The 21471-nt window shown below is 43.0% G+C and overlaps 1 protein-coding gene across 10 annotated transcripts in view; it reads right to left on the minus strand.

The window, feature by feature from the left end:
- ZNF423 (zinc finger protein 423) overlaps nucleotides 1-21471 on the minus strand; it is a 267337-nt gene that overhangs the window by 6424 nt on the left and 239442 nt on the right. For all 10 annotated transcript variants that reach the window (XM_086848260.1, XM_086848259.1, XM_086848257.1 and 7 more), the window contains 2 exons: nucleotides 16527-16658; nucleotides 14822-14937 (listed from right to left, as the gene is read on the minus strand). In XM_086848260.1, coding sequence (XP_086704386.1) covers nucleotides 14822-14937; nucleotides 16527-16658 — 248 coding nt within the window. The remainder of the gene's footprint in view (nucleotides 1-14821; nucleotides 14938-16526; nucleotides 16659-21471) is intronic.

Consider the following 21471-nt stretch of genomic DNA (forward strand, 5'->3'; position numbering starts at 1 on the left):
TAACTTACCCAGTGACATTTATATGTTTAGATCATAGTTTTTCAGGCAGCACAGTATTACTTCTTTCCTTTCCCTTGGTATTTCACCCACTACATAAAATGCTTGTAACAAGTGAACTGCAAGTTATCATGGTATGCAATAAAAAAAAAAAAAAAAATTGTCAGGCAAGACAGGTTCACATGTCCCTTCTTTATTTGAAGAGTCCCTTGAAATGGAGGTAGAGGCAAACGAAAGGCGGCACATCCTTTGTGAAAGGCAACGGCTGCCTGTGCTACGGCTTCCTTCATCTCTCAGCAGCTGATAACTTGCCATACGTCAGTCAGTCCCTGTGTCAGCACACTTTGAGATGGCACTTCAACAAATGCAGGTAGAAAGCTGTCCTTTACAAGTTATTGAACCAGAAAAAAAAAATCATTTTGAGTGTCTAAGAAAATATGCCTGGAGGTTTGGTGTAGGCTGAAAAGCGGAGTTGCCTGTTTCCAATGGAAATAGCTGCTTCTGAGTTACTCTGATGCCTGCACGTGATTACTCCAGGGGTAAATGCACCTTTCACTGGTACTGGGACACAGAAAGGCTGCTCTGTGCCAGGACTGAGCTGCCCCTGGGGTTTCTGTACCCACTGGGGAGCAGTTTCTGCTCACCCGGAGGTGCCTCAGCCATCCCCAGAAACCTGCCCGGCTCCTCCGCTCACCAGGACCTGGCCCTTCATCCGGCGTCAAAGGGAAGATTCAGAATTCGGAACATTTACAAGGAGGGAGAGCCGTTCCACACGTGACTGCCTAAACGCTGACTGCTTTTTCTAAATAAGTCTTTTCCGCGGGCTGCACGTCCGTGCGCGGCTGTTGGGTGCGGGTGTGCAGAGCCTGGCAGAGCCCCGCATCCCCGCCCCGGCCCGCCTTTGTTCTGTGCCCAGCGCTGCACTGCCTGCGCTTCAGCTCCCTGCGACACTGCTGCTGCTGCTGCTGCCCGTTCGAATCCATTCTTCAGCTCTGAGAGGCGTTTCTGTGTTATTCTGAATAGACGATTTAATATCTCTTCTAATTCAGGTTGTTTAGTCCTAATCAGACTTTGAAAACTCAGCTGACATGCTTTCCTCTTTCCACTTGAGACTAATAATTTTGTATCATCAGTCTTCTAGATCTGCCATCTCTGTTCTTCTCTAAAACTCAGAATAAACCGAGTTGAGCCTATTACAGTGAACTCCAAGCACAGCCTAAGCCTGGCATAGCCTCTTGTATTCTATTAAATGCCTCACCGAAAAGTCTATACACTTCTTCCAAAAACACTGGGTAAAATGCTGAAGCACAAAGCAAACTGAAGCCTTTGGGAAAATCTCCTTACCACAGCACTTTGGAAATAAAAAACACAGAGGAATACACTATTAAGAGATAACCAGAGTCTTTCTGTTATAGAAACTAGCTGTAAACACACCGTGATTCACTGAGGCACCCAATGAAACCAGGGAGCTAATAATACCTGTCCTAAGGGACCGCACGCTCCTGAGAATTTCACTCAGAAATGCAAATTTATCGGCATCCTTGTAACTTGTAGTCTCCAGTATGCCATGCACAAGATCAAAAATAAGCCGAGGGAAGAACCTTACACTTCCTAAATATAAAGTGAGAGGGACAAATTTAATTACTGTTGTCAGAAGTGCATGAAACCATAATATTTTTAGAATACCTTCACTCCTTCCTCAGCCCCACTGATACTCCCTGACTGGAATCCAGAGCCATTTCTGATCCCAAGAGCAGAAAATGGTTTGCAGGATCCCAGCACAGTGCTCTGCCCACAATGGTGCTGCTTTAAGCTGGGCTTGCTCAGTCCATGTTTTTCTGGGATGCTGGTGCCACAGACACTCGGGGTCACAGCCACGCCTGCGCCTCCGCAACGTGTCACAAACCCGGCATGCAGCAGCACGAATGCCCTGTGCCCTGTGCCCAGCTTTGAAGTGACCCTCCAAAGCTGTCCTGAGAATGCAAACACCCACTGCCAGTCTGTTTTCAAACCTAAGCCACAGTAATCACAGAAAGCATCTCCTGCCCACAGGGACACTCTTTTGCCTGTGTTACACCAAAAACCCCAATGCACACCCCAGTGCTGACCTGTTTCCAGTCTACTTACAGGTACTACTCAGGGAAGCAATGCTTCAAAGTAATTTTCAAGAGGTAAACTGTTTTCCTTCTTGGGTTTTCCTCTCAAAAGCATGAATTGTTGATTTCTTAGAAATCAATCCAAATCTTATCTCATTAATTCCTCCTTGATCTAAGGTAAATCATATCACATAAGCCAGTTAATTGTTCATTATTGTGAGGGCTGGAGTCATCATTATGGAACACTTTGTGGCTCCTCTAAACACCAAATGATTTCCCGATTGAGTCTTTATTATAGGAACAGGATGGTGTCTTTTCAAAAAATACCTGGAGCAAAAGGGAAACACTTTACATAGCACCTTTAGAAGTTAAAATGCATAGGGCAAAGCTTCACTGAGTGACTGTTTCCATGGGAATATAAATCAACAGAAGCCTGGAAATTGGAAGTTGAACCTAAAACTTCTCTCCTGTTCTCTGGTATGGCAAGGGTCACTGAACACCATCTGATTGCTTTTTGCTGGTTTTTTCCCTGCACCAGCTAGGTATTCCTGGTATTAAAGACAGGTATAAAACAGTTTCTGTCTTAACTGTGAATTTTAATGCAAACATTCATAACTTAGGCAACATCCTCCACTGACTGATGGAAGCTGCAGCTGAACCAAGTTCCTTGAGCCAAATAAGCAAGTGTGGACAGCCAGACTTGACACAAGCAGCACCTACCTGCAGCAGGACCACAGCCCTTTGACAGTAGTTCCTTTAAGAAGCAGCAACTAAAGTGAAATTCCCTCTAATGGAATACTGATCTGACAAATTGTATTGCCTTGTGGCATGGATACACTTAGAGGCAGATAAAAATTCCTGTCATGTGGCACCCACACATTGCTTGGGCCAACAAAACGGCTGGTCAGTGACCTGTTGCCTTGGACGTCATGGTTGTTATTGCTGGTTTCTAATTTCAAAAGGGGAATGAAAATCCTCCAGTGCAAGTAGCTCTGCTATAAAATAGCAAGGCCATAGTTACAGAAGTGCTTTACATGCTGCCCCATTAGTGTAGATGCCCCCAACAGAGCAGAAATCTGCAGACACGATTGTCTTCAGCCCACTGCCCACTGCCACAAGGAATTAACCCTGGAGGAGCTAGGAGTGTGAAAGAGCCATGCTGAATTTATTCTTGTAAGTAAAAGAGGAGCCAAAATATCATCAACATGAGCTGTTTCCTCCAAGACATCATAATACAAAATAGCAAAGCAACACTGCTGTGGCACATGTGCGAAACAACTGGGTTAAATGGGATTTTCCAGCCATTACAACTCCATTACAACAGTGTCACCAGTCTCAGGAAAATCTGCCTTTTAAACAGCAAGATGCCACGTCTTAAACAATCCTGATTTCATGCAAAGACTAAGAGAATGTGCTGGCCCCAAAGGAGGACACATTTTTCAGAAGTAAATACGTTCTAAATAACCTCACTGCTCCATTTGGAGACACAATAATGTAACACACTGATGACAGATATGCCATACATAGCCAAACCTCAATGCCCATGGCAATTTATTCAGTTTAACTGTGCAGCAGAAACAAATGAGGAGGCTGGGTGGTCAGGCAGGAGCTGTCCCCCAGGGCTGGCACTGCAGGCACTGCTTTGGCCATTCCTGCTCAGTGCAAAGCCAAGGCGATGGTGTTCTGGGGACAGGCTCTGCACGGAGGTGACCTCTGGGTGTCCATACTGCCTGCCCAGGATGTGGCACAGAAGACACACAACACACTCCACAGTGCATCAGCTCAAGCACAGCTGAGTGATAAGCTCAGGACTGCTGCTGCCAAATCTGGTCTGGCTCATGCAGAGCTGGGGTGACAGAGCCTTGCTGAACCCAAGCTGACCTTGCACAGAGCCACGAGCTGTCTCTACTCTGATCCCATCAGCACGTACCATCTCACTCTATCATCCAGATTTTTCCAGCAAAGTCCCATCACCTCACTGAGGATAGACAGTTTAGTATCTCATAAGTTATTCCATTAACATAAAACATGAAGGGAACATTAACAATCCGTCCACTGGAGGCTACAGCCCAGGTTGGGTCATTGTACACGTGTACACCAGCCCTGCACCAAACACTCCCATCCCCTTCTCATTTTACAAAAGCTGAACAGTCACAACATGAAAAGAAGCTGTATTCTGAATTGGTTTTCCTTTCTCCTCTGGTCAAAGGGAGAGATAAAACTACTTTCAAAATACAATGTTAAAGCAGGGTATAATTAGGCAAACAATAGTATATGATTGAATATACTTCTCTGGAAGGAACAACAGAAGGAGCAAACAGCAAGGCTGTTCCAGGCTTGTTTTCAGATCCCTGAGATGAGATGGGCTGGGCTGGGGATACTGACAGCCTTCCTGACAAGAGCATGGAGGTGCAGGACAGCCCTATATACACAGCCAGGTACAGAAAAGCAAGTAGACCACTGACTTTTTAACTTTCTCTTTCCTTATCCTTTTGCTGTTCTCAGAGCAAATTTTTTTCCTGGCCACTCATCATGCTTGCTCCATGTATCTGACCTCACAGAAGAATGAGAACAGGTAAGACAGGGAGGAATTAACAGGAGTCTCTCTCTTAGGGTCTTTAAAATCCCCCTGGGAAAATTGGCCCTTGGATGGGGTCACCAGGCAGGACCCCTGCCCTCAGCTCTCTCCAGCAGCCAGGGCTGCTGCTCCTGATGCCTTTCATTGGCTGAGGAGATAAACCCTAGGATTACATCCTAAATCTCTTACTCAGGAAATCAGGGGTACACACAAGGCCTGTTAAATTTCTTCATGAAATTATTTTTCAAATTCCTTCTAGCAGTAAAAGTGATGGTGCTTCCACCAGCACCACAGCAGTAGGCAACAGCAGTACAGTATCACTCCAGGATTTCCTGTCTGGAGTCTAGGCTTCACATCTGAAATACAGCACACACACAACATTTGTATGACTGAGGAAACACAAGATGCTTGCCACACATTTATTATCTTCCTGGGGAAATGATATAGAGGACAAAAGAGACTATATTTACTCCCTCCCCAGCTGCTTTTACAATCTAATAATTTATTTCTCCTGGACATAAATTTCAGATTTAAACGAAATCCCTGAAACCTAAAGATGCCACATGGTAGAGGCTAGGGCAGTATTTCTTTCTGTTTTGGAGATGGAGTGCTTAATGCATTGCTCAGTTAACCAGTAGCCTCAAAATTTAGGGGGGCGGTGGTGGAAAGAGACAAGCAATTAGACTGTGGCAGACCCCAGATGCAAATACAGGTGACTGTGATTACTACCTTCATGCACAGTTAAAAATATCTGGTTATTGAAAATTATTTTCTCAGTCCACAGGGGTTTATCTAGGTTTAGGATGAGATGTTTATTTTTTCTGCAGCAGCTGTACTGGGGATTCTTTTACAACATTTTCCTTACATAGAAGCTATATATCATTCACATTTCTGAATGCTGAGGTGCTTTCTATGAGGTAAGAAACCTCTGCAATTAGAAACAAACATATCTTTTTTCAGAAAAATAAAATGCCCAAACCCTTCAAGGCAGCAACTAAGATAGCAGTGCTCTTAGGGCAAATGTAAAATTCCAGAGTATGAATTCCTGTTAACAGTTACAAATATCTCCATCTGTTCACAGATTAACTAGTTACTGAAACTGATGAGTCCACTGAAATATAATTTTTGAGTCCACTAGCGTCCGTTCTCTTCTAGTATTAAAGTAAATGCTTTTCAATAACTCCGCTGCTTTTCAATGCCAATTTCCATTTAATAGGTTCAGGTTTTTCTAAAAAAATCCTAAAATTAAAATAGCAAATGCCTTTTCTTTCCAAAGGTCAAACTCAGCTTTTAAAGAACACGCAACAATTCAGCAAGGCAGAGAGGACAAAACTCCAATCAGATAAATGGTCTGTGTAATGATTGAGAACCACGGCTGCCTCAGGTTTCTGAATGGGCTGTAGCACAGAATTTGGCACAGACTGATGTTGAAGCTTATATCTCTTTTACTGCAGACAAGGAATTCACTGAAATATATAAATAATGAATGTGGCTGGGGATCTCTACTGGTACTACTGCTGGTTCTGCAGGATGCAGGAGCAGAAACATACACTGCTCCATGTTTTTGTTATTAGGGAATCCTTGTTCTCCAACAATAAACACAGAATATTTTATCTGAAATGGCTTCTGCAGCACATCCAATATAAGTTTCAGCTCTCTAGAAGTGCCAGCAAATTGCAGAAGGATAAGTTACAAAGACGTACCTAATTTGCTGTGATGAATTGTGTGCATGCTTCAGTGATCAAAACTGCAGCTGAGACCTATTATATTTAATGATCTAGACATTTCTTGTGAAAACACTCAGGCATATACTGTTATGTCTGACAAGCATCCCCATTTTGGTCTTTGCAAGCAAACGAAGAGACTGAACTTTTAAAAGGATGCTGTACAGCACCCTCGATGAGCTCTTTAAAACTGAGGCTGATCAAGCTCCACTATTTTCTTTCAATAATGCTTTTACTCTGCTCTTTCCAGTGCAGCATCCCTCTTCCTTTGAAAAACAGTCAGTTCCTCTGGATGCTAGCGACACTTACAGGAGGCAATGGAGCTAGTCTGTGCTCAGACCCCAAACTATGCTCCACAGCAGCTACTACAGCAGAGAAAATCAAAGGGGCTGGATCAGAGATCTCTTCCCACCAGCAAATAAAATCTCTGACAAGACATTTCAGAGAGAAAACAAAAGGAAAAAAAAGTTATTTGTCTACATGTTACACAAGCCTTCTGTTCCTATTTTAAGGACTCTGCCCTGCTTACAAAGACATGTGCTACCCAGCCTGGCAGGGCCAAGCAGGGGCAGCCGGTTGTGCTGTCCCCGAGGACACTGCTCCTGCACAGCCAGCTGTGCCGTGGCCACGCTCACAACCCCACAGCTTATGGCCCCTGTGCTCCAGCCTCTACACAGAGCAGCAGGAAACAGGGCTTCCTACCACCCTCCTGTGGGGACAGGGATGTCACCTTGTGAACACGTGAAGGACTTTGGAATAAAATGTCTGAGGTTTCCAGGGCTTTACATCTGGCTCCTCCAAAATCGTCTTGCATGGAATGAGGTATGTTCAACCTTGCCTTTCCAAATTTGCAAAACAGGAAAAAACAACCTCAGAAAATGTGCTAGTAAACTTAATTCATTCATGGTTATAAGAACCACAGGGATCTGCAGAGAGAATACACAGAATTCTCTTGCTACACAGATCCAAGAGCTCCCTGGTCAGTCTAAACCTCTTTCTATCATTCATTGTTCAACAAAACACAGCAAAACATAAACATGTGCTTTTGACTCCAGAAATAAGGATTTCAAAGTGCTGAAATTTTAATTCACCTGAGCAGCTGCTAAATATTATCACAGTGGTAATTTGTGATAGTGTGGTAAAGAATGAAGAAAAGGTATTTGTTAATTGTTGACATAACAAAATTAATTTTCCATCCTTAAACTTTTTCTCATCTCTCCTGTGAGCTCTGATGCAATGTTACTGACTGGCACTGCTGAAATGCCAACTTGTATTTCTCATCCTTAATTTCTCTCTAAATGTCATTAGTAATTGTTATTGCCAGACCAGAGAGTGCAATCTGGTCTTTCTGAAAGAAAATCCATTTCTCATTTCTTCTCCTGTGCTTCCTCCTTTTGGTCAGGATGGATGTTTAACACAGCCCATGTGCTCTGCTTCCAAGAGGACGGGAATGCATTAATGTATCTGGAAGTACAACATTCCTGCTTTATTTATTTACATATAGTATGCCTGGATCCCTATGAATATCGAATTGTATATTCAGAAGGGTCTTCAAAGCACATCTTTCAAGAACACTAACAAGTCTTAATTGAATAAAGCTAAGAAGCAGGGGAAGGGAATACCCTTTAATGTGTGCCTACAGACTCCTCTCTGGATGCTTCCATAATTTACCCTTTCTGGTGGGCAGCAATGCTGTCAAATATAAAAGCATATTATATGATTTTCATCTCTTTCTGTCACATGGAAAACAAACCTCTTCAGTGAGATGTGTAAAGTAGTCTAGCTTTGGTCTGGGTTAATGTATCACCCACATTACCCCAAAAAGTAAAAGTGTTTTCTACCACTAAGAGGGGAGGTGAGCTTATACAACTGTATGCAAAGGAAAACCTGCCAGCGTGAAAAACTGGCTCCTTGCATATCACTAGATATTGAGCCAGAGATTTGTTCAGTTATGTGCAGCACCTACAAAATTTGGTCACTGGTATTTAGAGGCAAGTAACACCTTGGCACACTGAGTCAATTTTAGGGAGGACTCTGTCACGACAGACCTTTAACAGATCTTCTCATAATCAGCACATCTTACACTTTCACATCTGCATTGTATTTTGCAAGGTATATAAAGTAATTCATTCAAAGCTAAGCCTGCATTTCCATACCCATTAACTAAAGGCATCTTATCTCAAAATAAATAGACATTTGAACATTTCCAGCCAGGAATTGTGCTTTCAATAAACACAATTGATGCATATACATTGTCTCTTGGCGGCTTACACTCCTGCCCATCTGTTGGGATGGCATGGTGCCTGCGCAAAAGTTGGTTGGACCCTTGCCCTAGGGCATAGATGACAGGCAACGACGGGTTTAGCTGGGCAGCCTGAGCAGCAGATCCAAGTGCCATCTCTGCTGGAGGAAGCCCCGTCTGTGTGCCAGCACTGCCACATTGGAACGACATGCCTCCTTACACTTGATCACACATGTTGACACTTGGGTGCGCTTAAGTGCATTAATGACTAAAACGATGCCTTTCACCTGGCTCCCTTCTTTTTTTCCTCCACTCTGAACGGCTGCTGGGTTTTCTGCATGTGTTAATGTGAAGTTGTGTGCACTTTGTTAGCCAGGGCCAGCCACATAATGGCCCTAATGTTTAAGAAATGAAGGAGGGGTTTTTGTTACAGGCCGTGCTGCTCCAGTGCCACACAATTCTGCCTCTCACTGAAGACACCTCAGACAGGATAAAGATGCAGCAATATATTGATCAGAACCATCTTTCCAAATGCAAATGCTACACCCTGGCACTATGCCACACACAGGGCAATTCAAGATTTCTGCACCATCCTTTGTTGCAGAAGAGATGGCCACGCAAAGAGGCCACACGGTCTGGATTCCACTACTGTTCCAACAGCCCCTGCCTGCATGCAAGGGAAAAAGGTGCTGACAAATCACACAGAGATGCATGAGCATGAACAGCCCTTGCTCTTGCATTAACCTCTGTGGATGCCAGACCCAGGAAACCCCTGGCATCCCCTGCACGGAACCCCAATGGCAGCTGCTGCAAACCCAGCACCAGCCCCATGTAGTCTACAATGGTGTTTCTTAGCTTTGGTCCTTAACAGAGATTGTTCCTAACCCTAAATTTTCAAACAGCCATGTATTCCTCCTCCACCTCCTCTGAATTTAAACACACACATTGAAAAACAGAGACCTTATAGGTAAAAGCTCTCCCCTACTGTGAAAACAGATCACAGATAAAACTCGTGGTTTTGCAGTCCATAAAGAACGTTCAGGCAGGCAGACTCAACATGATGGGTATGTGCCTACAGCACTTTTAATTTTTAATTATTGTTAGTTATAATTATCTGACTGCGTCTGAATGAAACCCAGCAATATGGCTGGAATAGATTTTGGTAGTCTTGTAATTTATTAGCTTTGTAACTACTAATAATTAAAATTTAACAATACTCCAAGCACCATAGCAACATTTTTTTAAGAAACGCTAGCCAAATCTGCTAGGATAACTGACTAGGTAATTTTCACAATTTTAAAGAAGGAATGACATTTTAAAATTTTTTAAAATAAGAAATAAAAGTAAGAAAGAGGGAAAAATAGCTAACAGGTTCTTGAAAGCCTATCAAAAGGCAAAATTAAAAGATAAGAAATCTGCTTTAAAAGAAAAAAGAAAGGATGTTACTTGCAGAAAATTAGTTCTACACATTATTTTGTGTGTGCTTTGTATGAAATTTAGAAAGAGCTCATGATATGTTTTTAGTAAGAAGCTCTTGGTGTTTGCCATCTAAGCCACACTAAGTCCTAAAATACAGCAAAAGTTACATCAAGTGAAAGCACTGCCTTGAGAAAAAGCCATATTTCAGATCCCATTTGTCCTGACATCCACACACTCTCGTGGAGAAACACTTTCTGCAACTTCCTCAAGATACGTGGAATTGTCTTTCTCTCACTGCCTGAATGGCCACTGGAGCCCAGAAACACTGAGATACTGCACTGTTGAAAGCACACGAGGCTGGTTGGAAGAAAAATTTTACTTCTATTTAAGTAAGCTTTCTTATACCCCCTGAAAGTAGGTAAAGTCCATTTTTCAAGTAGGAGCTGGAGATCTGGCTGGGTACAGACTTTAAATTGCCAAAGTCTTTCTTCAGTGCTCCACTGGTGGGGAAGTGAGCCCTTGGACACAGCCCTGCAGACTCACCTGTGGGCAGGTGGCTCACAGCCAAGCCAGGGGGCTCTCGTTCCCCTCTGTGCTTCAGGGGACACTGCTGTACCCAGATGGCCCCAAGGACCACTGGCATGAGCAGCTGGAGATGTTGCTCCCCACTGCTCCCCTCCCAGGGAGGCCAGCACAGGGAACAGCTCCTTTGTGTCCCCCCAGGGTCACCTCAGGCCATAGGGCAGCTCGCAGTGGTGCCCCCTCGCCTGGGCAGGTCACGTCCTCTACAGGAGGCACATTTAACATCAAGACATTAAACGAAGACTTAAAAAGAGAAAACCTGCTTAAGGCTTGATCTGCTGTAATCAGCAGAAAGAATCCCAAGGACTTTGATGTGGACCAAATCAAGCCCCTGGAGGACATTCATAGTAAATCATTATTAATATAATGAGTGCAATTTCTGTGCAGCAGCTCATTCCTGTTTATGGATATATGAAAATTGCTAGCTTTTCACATAACATGAAATGAGAGGGGAGACAGACCACAATGTTAGCCAATGAGGCATAGTAGCTCCTTTCGATATGTGTACGTTTAAAAAACTGGGCATTTAAAATGACAGCACGTTCCTCCAGTGAAGCTCTCTTAATTTAGTGGTTTGACATATCTCCAAATCTGAGCAGAAAAGAAAGCCTTTTATTCATAGCAGGCAATAAAACACCTGAACACCTGTGCTAGGAAGGACCTGGCAGGTACCCTGCTCCCTTGGTACGTGGATTATTTGCGCATTGTTTATTACATCCCTTGCCTTAGTTTTCATCAATTGTAATCATTTAGGAGGAAACAGTATGATTAACAGTACACAAGCAAACAGCAGGAATTAATCCTTTAAATACAAATACTTCACTGGTTATATGATGGCTCCTTGGAAAAGCAGTGTGGCAAAAGAGTACGCACAAAAATCCTCCTCAAGTTTTCTCTGGAAACCACTGCTCAGTCACAATTTGCTTAATACAATTCTCAATGCAAACAGTTGAGGAGGGCTCTTTCTTTGCTGTGAATCACACCACAAATATAACTCTCAGCACCCATTATGTGTCATAATTTCTGAACCATCTTTGGGTCTGGCAGGGCTCCCTGCTACATATTAAATAGCAAAGATCAAAATTTCACTTGTCATAGAGCAAGCTCATCTGCCATGTCCGAGTGCCCGTGGCTCCAGCTGCCTCTGAGGAGCTGGACCAGCAGCTCCCAGCACAGCTCCTGGAGATGGGGATCTGCCTGAAAGGGCTCCTTCTGCCCAACATGTAAGAAAACCCCAGCCCTCCACCTCTACACTTGTTTCAGTGAGCATGTTTCAGTAGGGGGAATGAAATGCCATAGCCTTGGTGTTTTATATATGAGCTATAAATTCACTCTTTTTCCAGGAGAATTTCATGATATTCATAGCTGTCAATTGTACAAAGTGAGGATGTGAAAAACACAGAGCTGCCAGCCTTTCCTCTTCTGCCCTAAGGGTGTGTGGGGTTATCACACATACTCTTTCCTTTGTGTTTCATGCTTAACCTTCCCATGTTTTCTTTCCTTATTTCCAGTGAGATAATGTAAGCAGTTATGTAGTATTCTGTTTTCTATTCTTGTAATAGAATATTATCCTCAAAGTAACATCACTGACTCATTGCTCCAGATTCTCACCAAAATTTCCACCATTTATAGAGCAAGTTCAGTTCCTCTGAGCGTTCCTAAGCCTTGGTTTTACACTCCATCAGATGATGTAAGCTTCAAAGCAAAAACCTATACTAAAATACGAGCTCAGCAGCACAGTTTGATGGAAGTTTGATCACTTCCAGAGCATCAAGCTACCAAAGCAGTATCTGCACCAGCCACTAAAAGTACATTTACAGAATTTACAGTTTCTCATCACATGGCACACATGGTGTTTACCCTGTTTAAAAGAAGTGTTCAAAAATCAACAAGGCTAGTTCATGTCAGTCTGTGACATCTCTAAAAGTTACCTTTGCTACCTGTCATTTTCTCCCACCTTCCTTGTTTTTTCCTGCTTTTCTACAAGCACCCCACTCTGATTTTCTTCTTGAAGTAGTTGAATGTTCAATTTTTTAAAAAGTATTTTCAGTGGTTTCACTTTAAAATACAAAGAAGGAAAACAGTGTGTAGGTTCAGATCTTGATACCAGTTATTTCATGCCAGTAGGAAAGCAAGTTCAGAACTGAACATTCAAATTCATCAAGCGGAACCCCTTGATGGAGGCTGATTTGCTCACATAAGATAATTGCACTGTTAAAGATACAGAAAGGTTTATGCAGATTTAACCCTAAGTAGCAGTTGAACAACTGGTTCACTAAAATAATGCTAAATCTTCATTACTCAACAAAAATGTAACCAACGGTTCAGGAATTTAGAGCAGGCAGCTTACACACCAGAAACTAATGAGATAATCATGCCAAGGCAGACTGGTTCAAAAGTCTAAAGCATTTCTAACAGATTTATACAAACATTTTGTGTCCTCCTTGGCTTCAATATTTGCATTAGTAAATTCCCTGGCATAAAGTAAACACACATTTCTGAGTCACTACTGAAATAAAGACTAAGACTGTGCAGCTAAGTATTGAATTTTCATTCAGCCAACATCATTCAAAACTCCTCATGTAATTATTATGAATTATTATAAGCAGAAAAATTTTGAGTGCAGAAAAATCCTGCATAAAAACGGAAAATTTACAATCCTAATTTATATGATTAAAGCTGACATTTGCAGCAATTGTGCAATGCACAAAACTTCACTACTGAAACACTATGTAATTAAAATCTGTAATTGCAAAAAACAGGCTGCTTAGACTATAATTTAGACAGGTTCTCTTTATTTGATCATCTGATTCTAAAGGTTAATGCAGTGGCCTAGGAAGCCAGTGTTCCCATTTTAATTGTCCTGGCATTTTGACCAAACACCACTTTAAGGGAGATATGGAAGGAAAAATCAAAGCTGTCTTTCCAAGCCACTGCTGCCTTCATAAAACGTTCATAGTGAGAACAGACAAACCCAAAATCTGCTGACTTTATTAAAATATTAACAAGGTATAGTTAAAACTTTTGTACACTTATGCAAATCAGGTCGCTAGAACAAGGGAAAGGCGGGATCCCCTGGGAGAAAAAAAAATAAAATCAACAAAGTGAAAAGATCAGCCATCCTTCCACAGCATGACAGCACAACACAAGAGGCAGCAGCTTGGGAATTCAGCTAGATAAATAAAAACCCTCCAAAGTTTAAGTAAATCATGGTTTATAAAGCTAATACATTTAAATGAGGCATATGATACCATTCTATAAAAAGACCGCCTTTCCCAGGGCATGGGCAGGGTGTTTTTGGTGGCCATGCTGCACAGGTGAGAGAGGTGTGAGGCAGCCAGCCAGGGTGGGCACCTCCCCACGAGCTCCCTGGCAGGGCAGGCTCTGGTGCTGCACTGCCCAAGAGGCACCATGCTCACACACCATGGAGCCTCAGTGCCTGTGTGGGTTTAGACCAAGGGTATTGGTGGGATTTAACCCCCAGCCTCCCTGCCATGGCTCCAAGGAGGCCTCTGGGGCCAGGGCTCCAAGTGTGGCTGCAGCAGCGTGCTCAAGTCAGGGTCCAGCCCCTCCAGAAGGTTTTGTGGCCCCAGGAAAGGGTGTGTGGCTCTGTGGAGGCTACAACTGCTGTGGCTGCAGCCCCCAGTGCTGCCAGGGATAGTGATGTGTATAAGGTCTGGTGTGTAGAGCCACAGCTTGGCAACGTGCTACTGCCTGGGAGGAGCCTCTGCTTGAGCATCACATTGAGCTGCACCCACGCTTTCTCATACCTCAGCAGGGAAAATTCCTTTACTTATGATTTAGCAGCGAGGAAGGGGATGGGGCAGCTACCATTTGCTTAGTCTTTGTATGTTAATCAGTCCCTAAATTATTAACGGAGAAAAAGAAATTATTTACAAGGTGTTTGACGTAGATATGTAAGGATGTAGCAACACTACTGTCAAGAGAAATACTCATAAATCATGATATGTGTCTTGTCTTATTTATTTATTTATTCCAGCCATGCTCAGAGACCCTCTTCTCCTCCAGGTACCCAGGGAGGCAGGAGGAGACTGAGAGACTGTTTAAGGGCAGAAGAGACAATAACAAGGTTAGGCACCTTTTCTAAATGCTGCGCAAGGGTGACGGTTGCAGAGAGAAATCAACAGCTTTAGTTTTGTTTTTACTCCTCTTGTAAACATACCTGAAGCTCTGTTTGAAAGAAGAACTTCTGTGGGCACTGGGAACAGTCATAAATTTTGTCTTCCTGCCCGTGCACTGCGAAGATGTGCTGCTGCAGTTTGTTTGCCTGTACAAAAACTGAAACAACAGAGTACAGTTAGTTAACATTGCTTCCTATAAGGCACCTCGTCTAGAACTGCACTTCAGAGTCTCTGCAATTGTAAAAGGTCCAAGGATATCTGCCAGAGAAGTGCCGATACACTTGGTACAGCAGAATTTCCTTACAAGTAGTCAATTTAGAGTCTCCAGGCTGACAGTCAGCTTACTTCTAACAGACTTTACATCCTGTATGGATTTTTGATATTTCACATAAAGCTAACACTGTCCACAGGTAACTGGAAGAACTCATCAGACCAAAGAGAGGACGTCACTGCTCCCATGGGGAGCCCTGGGCCCACGGCAGGTGCATCAGATGCATTTTTAATGCAGGACAACTGGGCCAGGAGAAGCCTTGATGGCTGGTCTGGAAGAAACGTGGCCTAGAGCAGCATTTCTGTCAGAAATGTGAATCTGAAAGGGCAAGCTTGCCACAATTTTTAGATCTTTTAAATAGGTTGCCCATTCAGTAGAAAAGAAAAAGATTATTTTTTAACATCACAAATATCACAGCATCTGCATTGTGTTTCTGGACTGACAATTATTCTGACTTTACCAAGGCAAATTTTGAAGTGGAACATATTGAACCACAGCTTTAGCTGGTTAAAAAATATATCTATATCTGATTTAATTTTTGTCTCACTTTACATGAATGGTCATCTATATGTGAAAATGGCTTCTTCAGCAGAATTCAACAAATGCACCCCAAATTTTTTACGGCACATTTCAGAAAGGATTAAATTAACTCCAAGCTCACACAAATACCAGTTTCTCAAATTGTGGGCCAAACTCTAAAGAACATAGGTTCACTTTATTCCCAGCAAAGTTAAAGGAATAGCAGGTGCTGCTGTGCCCCTTTAGTGACAACAGGCCCACAGTGACACCTACATGATCCTTATCTCTCAAACAGATTGGAAATGCAGATGTTAACTACTGTGTTGAAGAGACTACAAAAGGCAGCCTTTAGCATGCACCCTGCAGATCCTGGAAAAGCAAGAATCACCCATGATCATTTGCACTGATGAGACAGCTTAAATGATCTACAGAGAAAGAACACCTAGCAGGCTCTCAGGAGTTAGAAATGTGCCACCATAAGAAAACTGGGTGTAAAAAAAACCTCTGAGAGTACAGCTGGCAAAACCATGGAGTTGTAGAATTTGGTCTTATCAAACCTTTACTCCCCTTTACTCAGTGCTTTAAGCAGACCATGAGCCACCTGGCCTTTAAAGAGTCCTTGCTCAGGTGAATAAGGGCTTGCAAGAGCAGGTCCATTCTTTGCAAGTCCTGCACTTGGAAACACCTAGCACCTTTGAGGCACAAGGCATAATGTAAATGTTTGGAACTGTGGGGTCTTGCAGAGCCTGCAGCATGTGGCAGTGCTGCTTGGTGTCAAACGCCACAAAGCTGCTCGGCAGAGCGAGCCCCAGCTTCAGACACAGGATATTTGAACATTTCCAGGCACAGTATTTCTTTTTCTCAGGGAAAGGAATACAGTACTTTACAAATCCCCTGAGTGTCATTTCTGGATCTATTCATGCACGCTGAGGCTTGTCTTGGCCTCCCTGTCTTACCTGTGAAACAAACAGGGCATTTGAATGTGCCTCCCATCCCCTCAAAGCTGTGCTCAATCAGGTGACACAGGAGCTTTGCCGGAGAGTCAAACATCTGGTTACACAGCTTGCACTCATGATTGATGCCTTCCTCTGCAAGGTTCAAATGATACAACTTGTTAGTGACACAGCAGATTAGCGTCGGGGAGGCAGCACAGTGGGCGGGGAGGGCCTGTGCCGGCACACAGGGCCCCCAGACCCCCAGCCCCAGAGCAGGATGAGCGTCCAGGGGTGCAGCCCCACGCTCCATCCCCACGCGGGCTCCACCAACGCAGCACAACCCTGCCACAGGGGGAGAGCAGCCCTGCTCTGGGTACAGAGTGGTAAAGAGTCAAACAGCATTTAAAATTACTTTAATAGTGCGAATTCAACCACCAACACTGACAGAGGAATGAAGTGATGTCTTCACCTCGGAGTACACTGCAAACACACAGGAGAGGAAGGAGCTATTGGAGAATAGCAGGAGCTGAGAGCAGAGTATCAGTGTAAATTTTTTTTGTGTGTCTCTTGGCTTTTTACAAGGTGAAGAGAGACCACAGAAGGTATTTAAATGTAATTCAAAAGCGTAATTTCCTTGTCATGTATCTTAAGTATTGAATAGACAGGGTCCATTTTAAATGCCTCTATATTCTAAGTGAACTCAGTGAAATAACAATAATTATTACTCTTGGTTCAAAAGCCTACCACTTTTGCAAGATGATAAGCTTCTCTGTATACTGAAGTTTGTGATTCTAGATAAAGCTGAGCTTTTCTTTAGAGGTACTGAAGTAATATTAAAGCAATTTTCACACATAAAACTAAACAATCCTTTGTTTGGTTTTCTTGAAGGGAGCCAAGGAGTCACAGAATTTTAGAAAAAATAAAATACAGTTAACAAAAATCAGAAGCTACCTAAAAAGTTTTAATGCTGTGGCTGGTTTCTGCAAATACTCCCTGAAAAAGTGTCTTTCCTTCACTGTGGCAGCACGTGAACTTCTCATGAAAACATATTTTAAAAACAAAATAAATACTTTCTTTTGTTCTACACTCAGCTTTATTTTTACATCCTCAAATATCAATGACTATTAATTTTTAGTTCCAAGATCGCTAAGAAACGACTACATTACTCCATGAACCAATTCTTGCCAAATATGTTTGGATCTTATGAATAATGTGAGCCCTCAGAAACACGGTCTTTACTTACAGAAAACTTCTTCTATCTTTAAAGGGGCTAAACAGAAGCAAAGTATTGCTTGCTATGAAGCCTTTGGTACAATCAGGATCCAAGGCTCCTGTACAAGTGTTGGGCAGTGGAGAGCTGCCTCGAGGCCAGCTGGGCTCTGGACCCGTGGGGCGCTGGGTGCTCACCGTGAGCGCTGCACCGGAGCTGCGTGGGGAATGGGGAGGTGGCGTGGGGACAAGTAAACAGGTGCGTTGGGAAGGAGATAAAAAGAGAAAAGGGAAGAACCAGGAACAGAAAGATGAAAGAGCTGGTAGCTCCGTGGCAGCAGCTCTACGAATTCCCTCCGGAGCCACAAGCAGGGAATGGGATGTTTCTAGGACGCCACGAGGTTTGCAATGCTCTGCTCGCACGGGCTCCACGGGCGGGCATGTTGTCCTCTCTGATGTGTAGGTTTGCAAACCAGGCCCTCTCCCCTCACTGTGGCCTAAGGCTGGATTCTCCCATCAGACCCTTGCCTGAAAAGTTCTGGCTTTGTGTGAATTTTGCAATCTGCTCCAGAGGGGAGAAGAGATGGGGAGGGGGCATGAGCCACATGCTGAGCATGCCCAGCCACACTGCTGTGTACAGCAACCAAATGCTGCAATAAACCTGCAGAGGACAAAGCAGGAACTGGGGGGAATGGAACAAATGCCTTCTACGAATAAATCACAGAAATCATGTTTGACATTAATTTTCTACCCTCTACATACTGGGTCTTTGGAAAACAGTGATTCATATACAGCCTATGGTCCTGTGTGAGCACATGTGTTCATAAATACAGATAGACACATACTGATGACTAGACAGCTGCTCCTTTTCCAGCCTAAATATCTACAATTTGAGTAAAACTGGAAAAAAAAAAAACAACAAACCCACAAACCCAGAAAAATAAACAATGCTCAGCATTTCAATTAAAGTATATTCTCGCAAGCTTGGTATGTTTAATTAGGTAACAAAGATTGTGTATTTTCTTGGCTGATCCCTGCAGTATTTTAAATAGTTAAACCCATAACAAACTAAAACTAGAATGAAAAATAATAAAACATAATGGGTTCCTGCAGATCTGGAAATTTATCCCACTCGAGGCAAGACCTTTTGATTTGCAAATCCACTTCTGAATTATAAGGCCTTCTCCTCACCGGTGGGGGTTTTTATTCCACTCCCACAGGAGTCCATTATGTATTTCTTGTGTCTATAAAACCATCCAGAAAGAAAAAAAGGGGGAAAAAGTACCATGGTTAGCATGACAAACGTTTCTCTTTTCATGCATGTGTATTCAAAATATGAAAATGCCCAAAGATATAGATAGAATTGCTGCTATAATCACTCTCTCCTCTATGGCATTTTACAGCATATTATTTTACACAGAAACACAGCACATGTATAGGGATACTCAGTCACCTTTGGAAAATAACTTCCTTGAATTATATAAGATCATATAGGTACATGCAAGGAAGCTTTCTGACAATGCGGTGTGACAGTCAAATGTGTGGTGCTGGGCACTAGCAACTGCAAACATATCATCATTTCCCTCATTCTTATTCACTTTTTTTTTTCCTAGCATGACAAGCATCTATGAGAGATCTACATAACTCAAGTGAATTATTCAGCCCCTCTCATTTGTAAAATAAAATGCAGATTTTTACAGTTTGTTATGCTAGTTCTTCTCCCATTTCTTCATAAGTGTATCTGTGGAGGGATCAGTTGATTGCAGGACTAAACAAGCAATGCACAGCAAACAAGAAGCTTGGGTTTCTTGCCTTTTTTTTCCTGAGCTCAAAATAATAAGCATTAATTTTACACTTCATTTCTCAAAAAAATAATAGGACGTGCTCTTGTTTAAAACAAGCAGGCCTGCTGGATTCTGTCAGGCTGAAACTATGTCAGGCCAAAAGAGGAACAGAGCGCTTTGTGTAAAAGTATCATGGGGAGATGATAGTATCCTGTAATGTTTTCAGTACCTACTTTTGTCTCCAAAAGCATTTGATCCCTGGCAGACACATACTTATTTCCATACTGGTCTTGAGGGAAGCCAGTAGGAATGAGAGCTGATTATCTGAATCCTGAAGGTGAAACCTGGGTGGTGCCCACTGATGTCAAAGGCAGGCATTTGTATAAATTTGGAGGTACATAATTTACTGCCTGTTAGTGAGGATTAGTGGGTTGTGCAGACCCAGCTGAACCGCGGTGGCAGAGCACGTCGCTCATTGTTCCCAAGTTCAGGTGCGTTTCCAGGATAGTTGTAAATATGTTGATAGGGTGTTTAGCAGCACTTACACTGCCATCCTGCCCATTTTAGAGTGGGAATATGCTTCTCCATAAAGCTATTTCTGCTGCAGCAATGTGCATTTAATACATATTACAATGAGTCTCTAAGCCTCTAAGAGAACCGACACCAGCAGCCTCCTGGCAAGGATGCAGTATAATTAATAATGCTGTATTAAACCCATTTACTGTATCAGCTGCATTTCTAATTATAACTATATTAATGGCAATGTAAAAGTACCCATTAACGCTGTCATGTACCGACACGTTATACCAACAACAAGTAGAAGATCTGAACACCAAAAATCAAGATGGCATTGTCTTTACCATTAGTTAAAACTTCTCTCCTCAACTTGATTTAATAAAGAAAAAAAATTCCCTTATGGAATAACTGCAATAGTCCTAATTTGAGAGATCATGTAAAACAATCTGATGCTTGTTGCTGACAACAACACGTACATCCCGCACTGTAGCATTCCAGACTTATATATTTATACTCTACTGCAGCAAATTAAGCCAATAAAGGGGAATTTCTTCCCTGTACTCAGATGTTCACATCCATGAGTTAACCGTGCTTTTAATGAACTTTGAAATACTGTAATTCAGTGTAACAAAGCATTAATATACTGTGTTCACAGAGAACCTTCTCCTGTCCATTAGATCATAAATTTGGTAGAATTAAATGGGCCGTGTGCTCTAATTATGGTAGAAATAAATAGAAATTGGAATGAACACAGGGAAATAAAATGAAAACTGCATGGAACTATTCTGTTTATGCAATTCATTTCCCAGTAAATAAGAAATCAAAGGGAAAAATTTATAATGTAGGAAAAGAAGGAGCTTCCCCAGCAATTTTTTCCATGTGGCTGTGAGGAGCAAGGGGCTGGAACCAGGGTAGGATGGCAATGATGGACACCTCCCTTAAACACAAAGCCTGCAGAGAATCACTTTGACCCCTCATCTGCTTGGCACTACTCCACCACTGGTTTTCACTACAAACAATCCAAGGATGGGAGTAAAACCAAGGTCTGAGAACATGCTGCAACAGCTCCAAGGGGACAGCAAATTTGCAGATGCTCACATTGGACGAAGACAATGTCTGCCATACAGTCAATGTTTCCTCCTCGCCATTGCTGCCTAAACCCATGACCTGCTACACAAACCATTTGGACCACATTGCTCCACTGCATTTTTGTAATTAATCCCGGAGGACACAGCTGAACCCCTCCCTTGCCAGCGGGGCAGCAGCGGGGCGAGGAGATGCCGCGCTCCAGCCCGGCGCGGGCCCGCGGCACCGAGGCGCTCTGCGGCACAGCCACCCCAGCTATTAGGCAGTGAAAGGCAGCGGATTGATGGCCTGGCAACAGAAATGTCACCTGGGGAGCTGGGTGCCGTCCTCCCAGGGATGCTGGAGGTCAGTTACTATGGCAACACCGAATG

This window comes from Cyanistes caeruleus, chromosome 12 (genome assembly GCF_971803275.1).
Source record: "Cyanistes caeruleus chromosome 12, bCyaCae1.hap1.1, whole genome shotgun sequence".
In the NCBI taxonomy this organism is placed as follows: Eukaryota; Metazoa; Chordata; class Aves; order Passeriformes; family Paridae; genus Cyanistes; species Cyanistes caeruleus.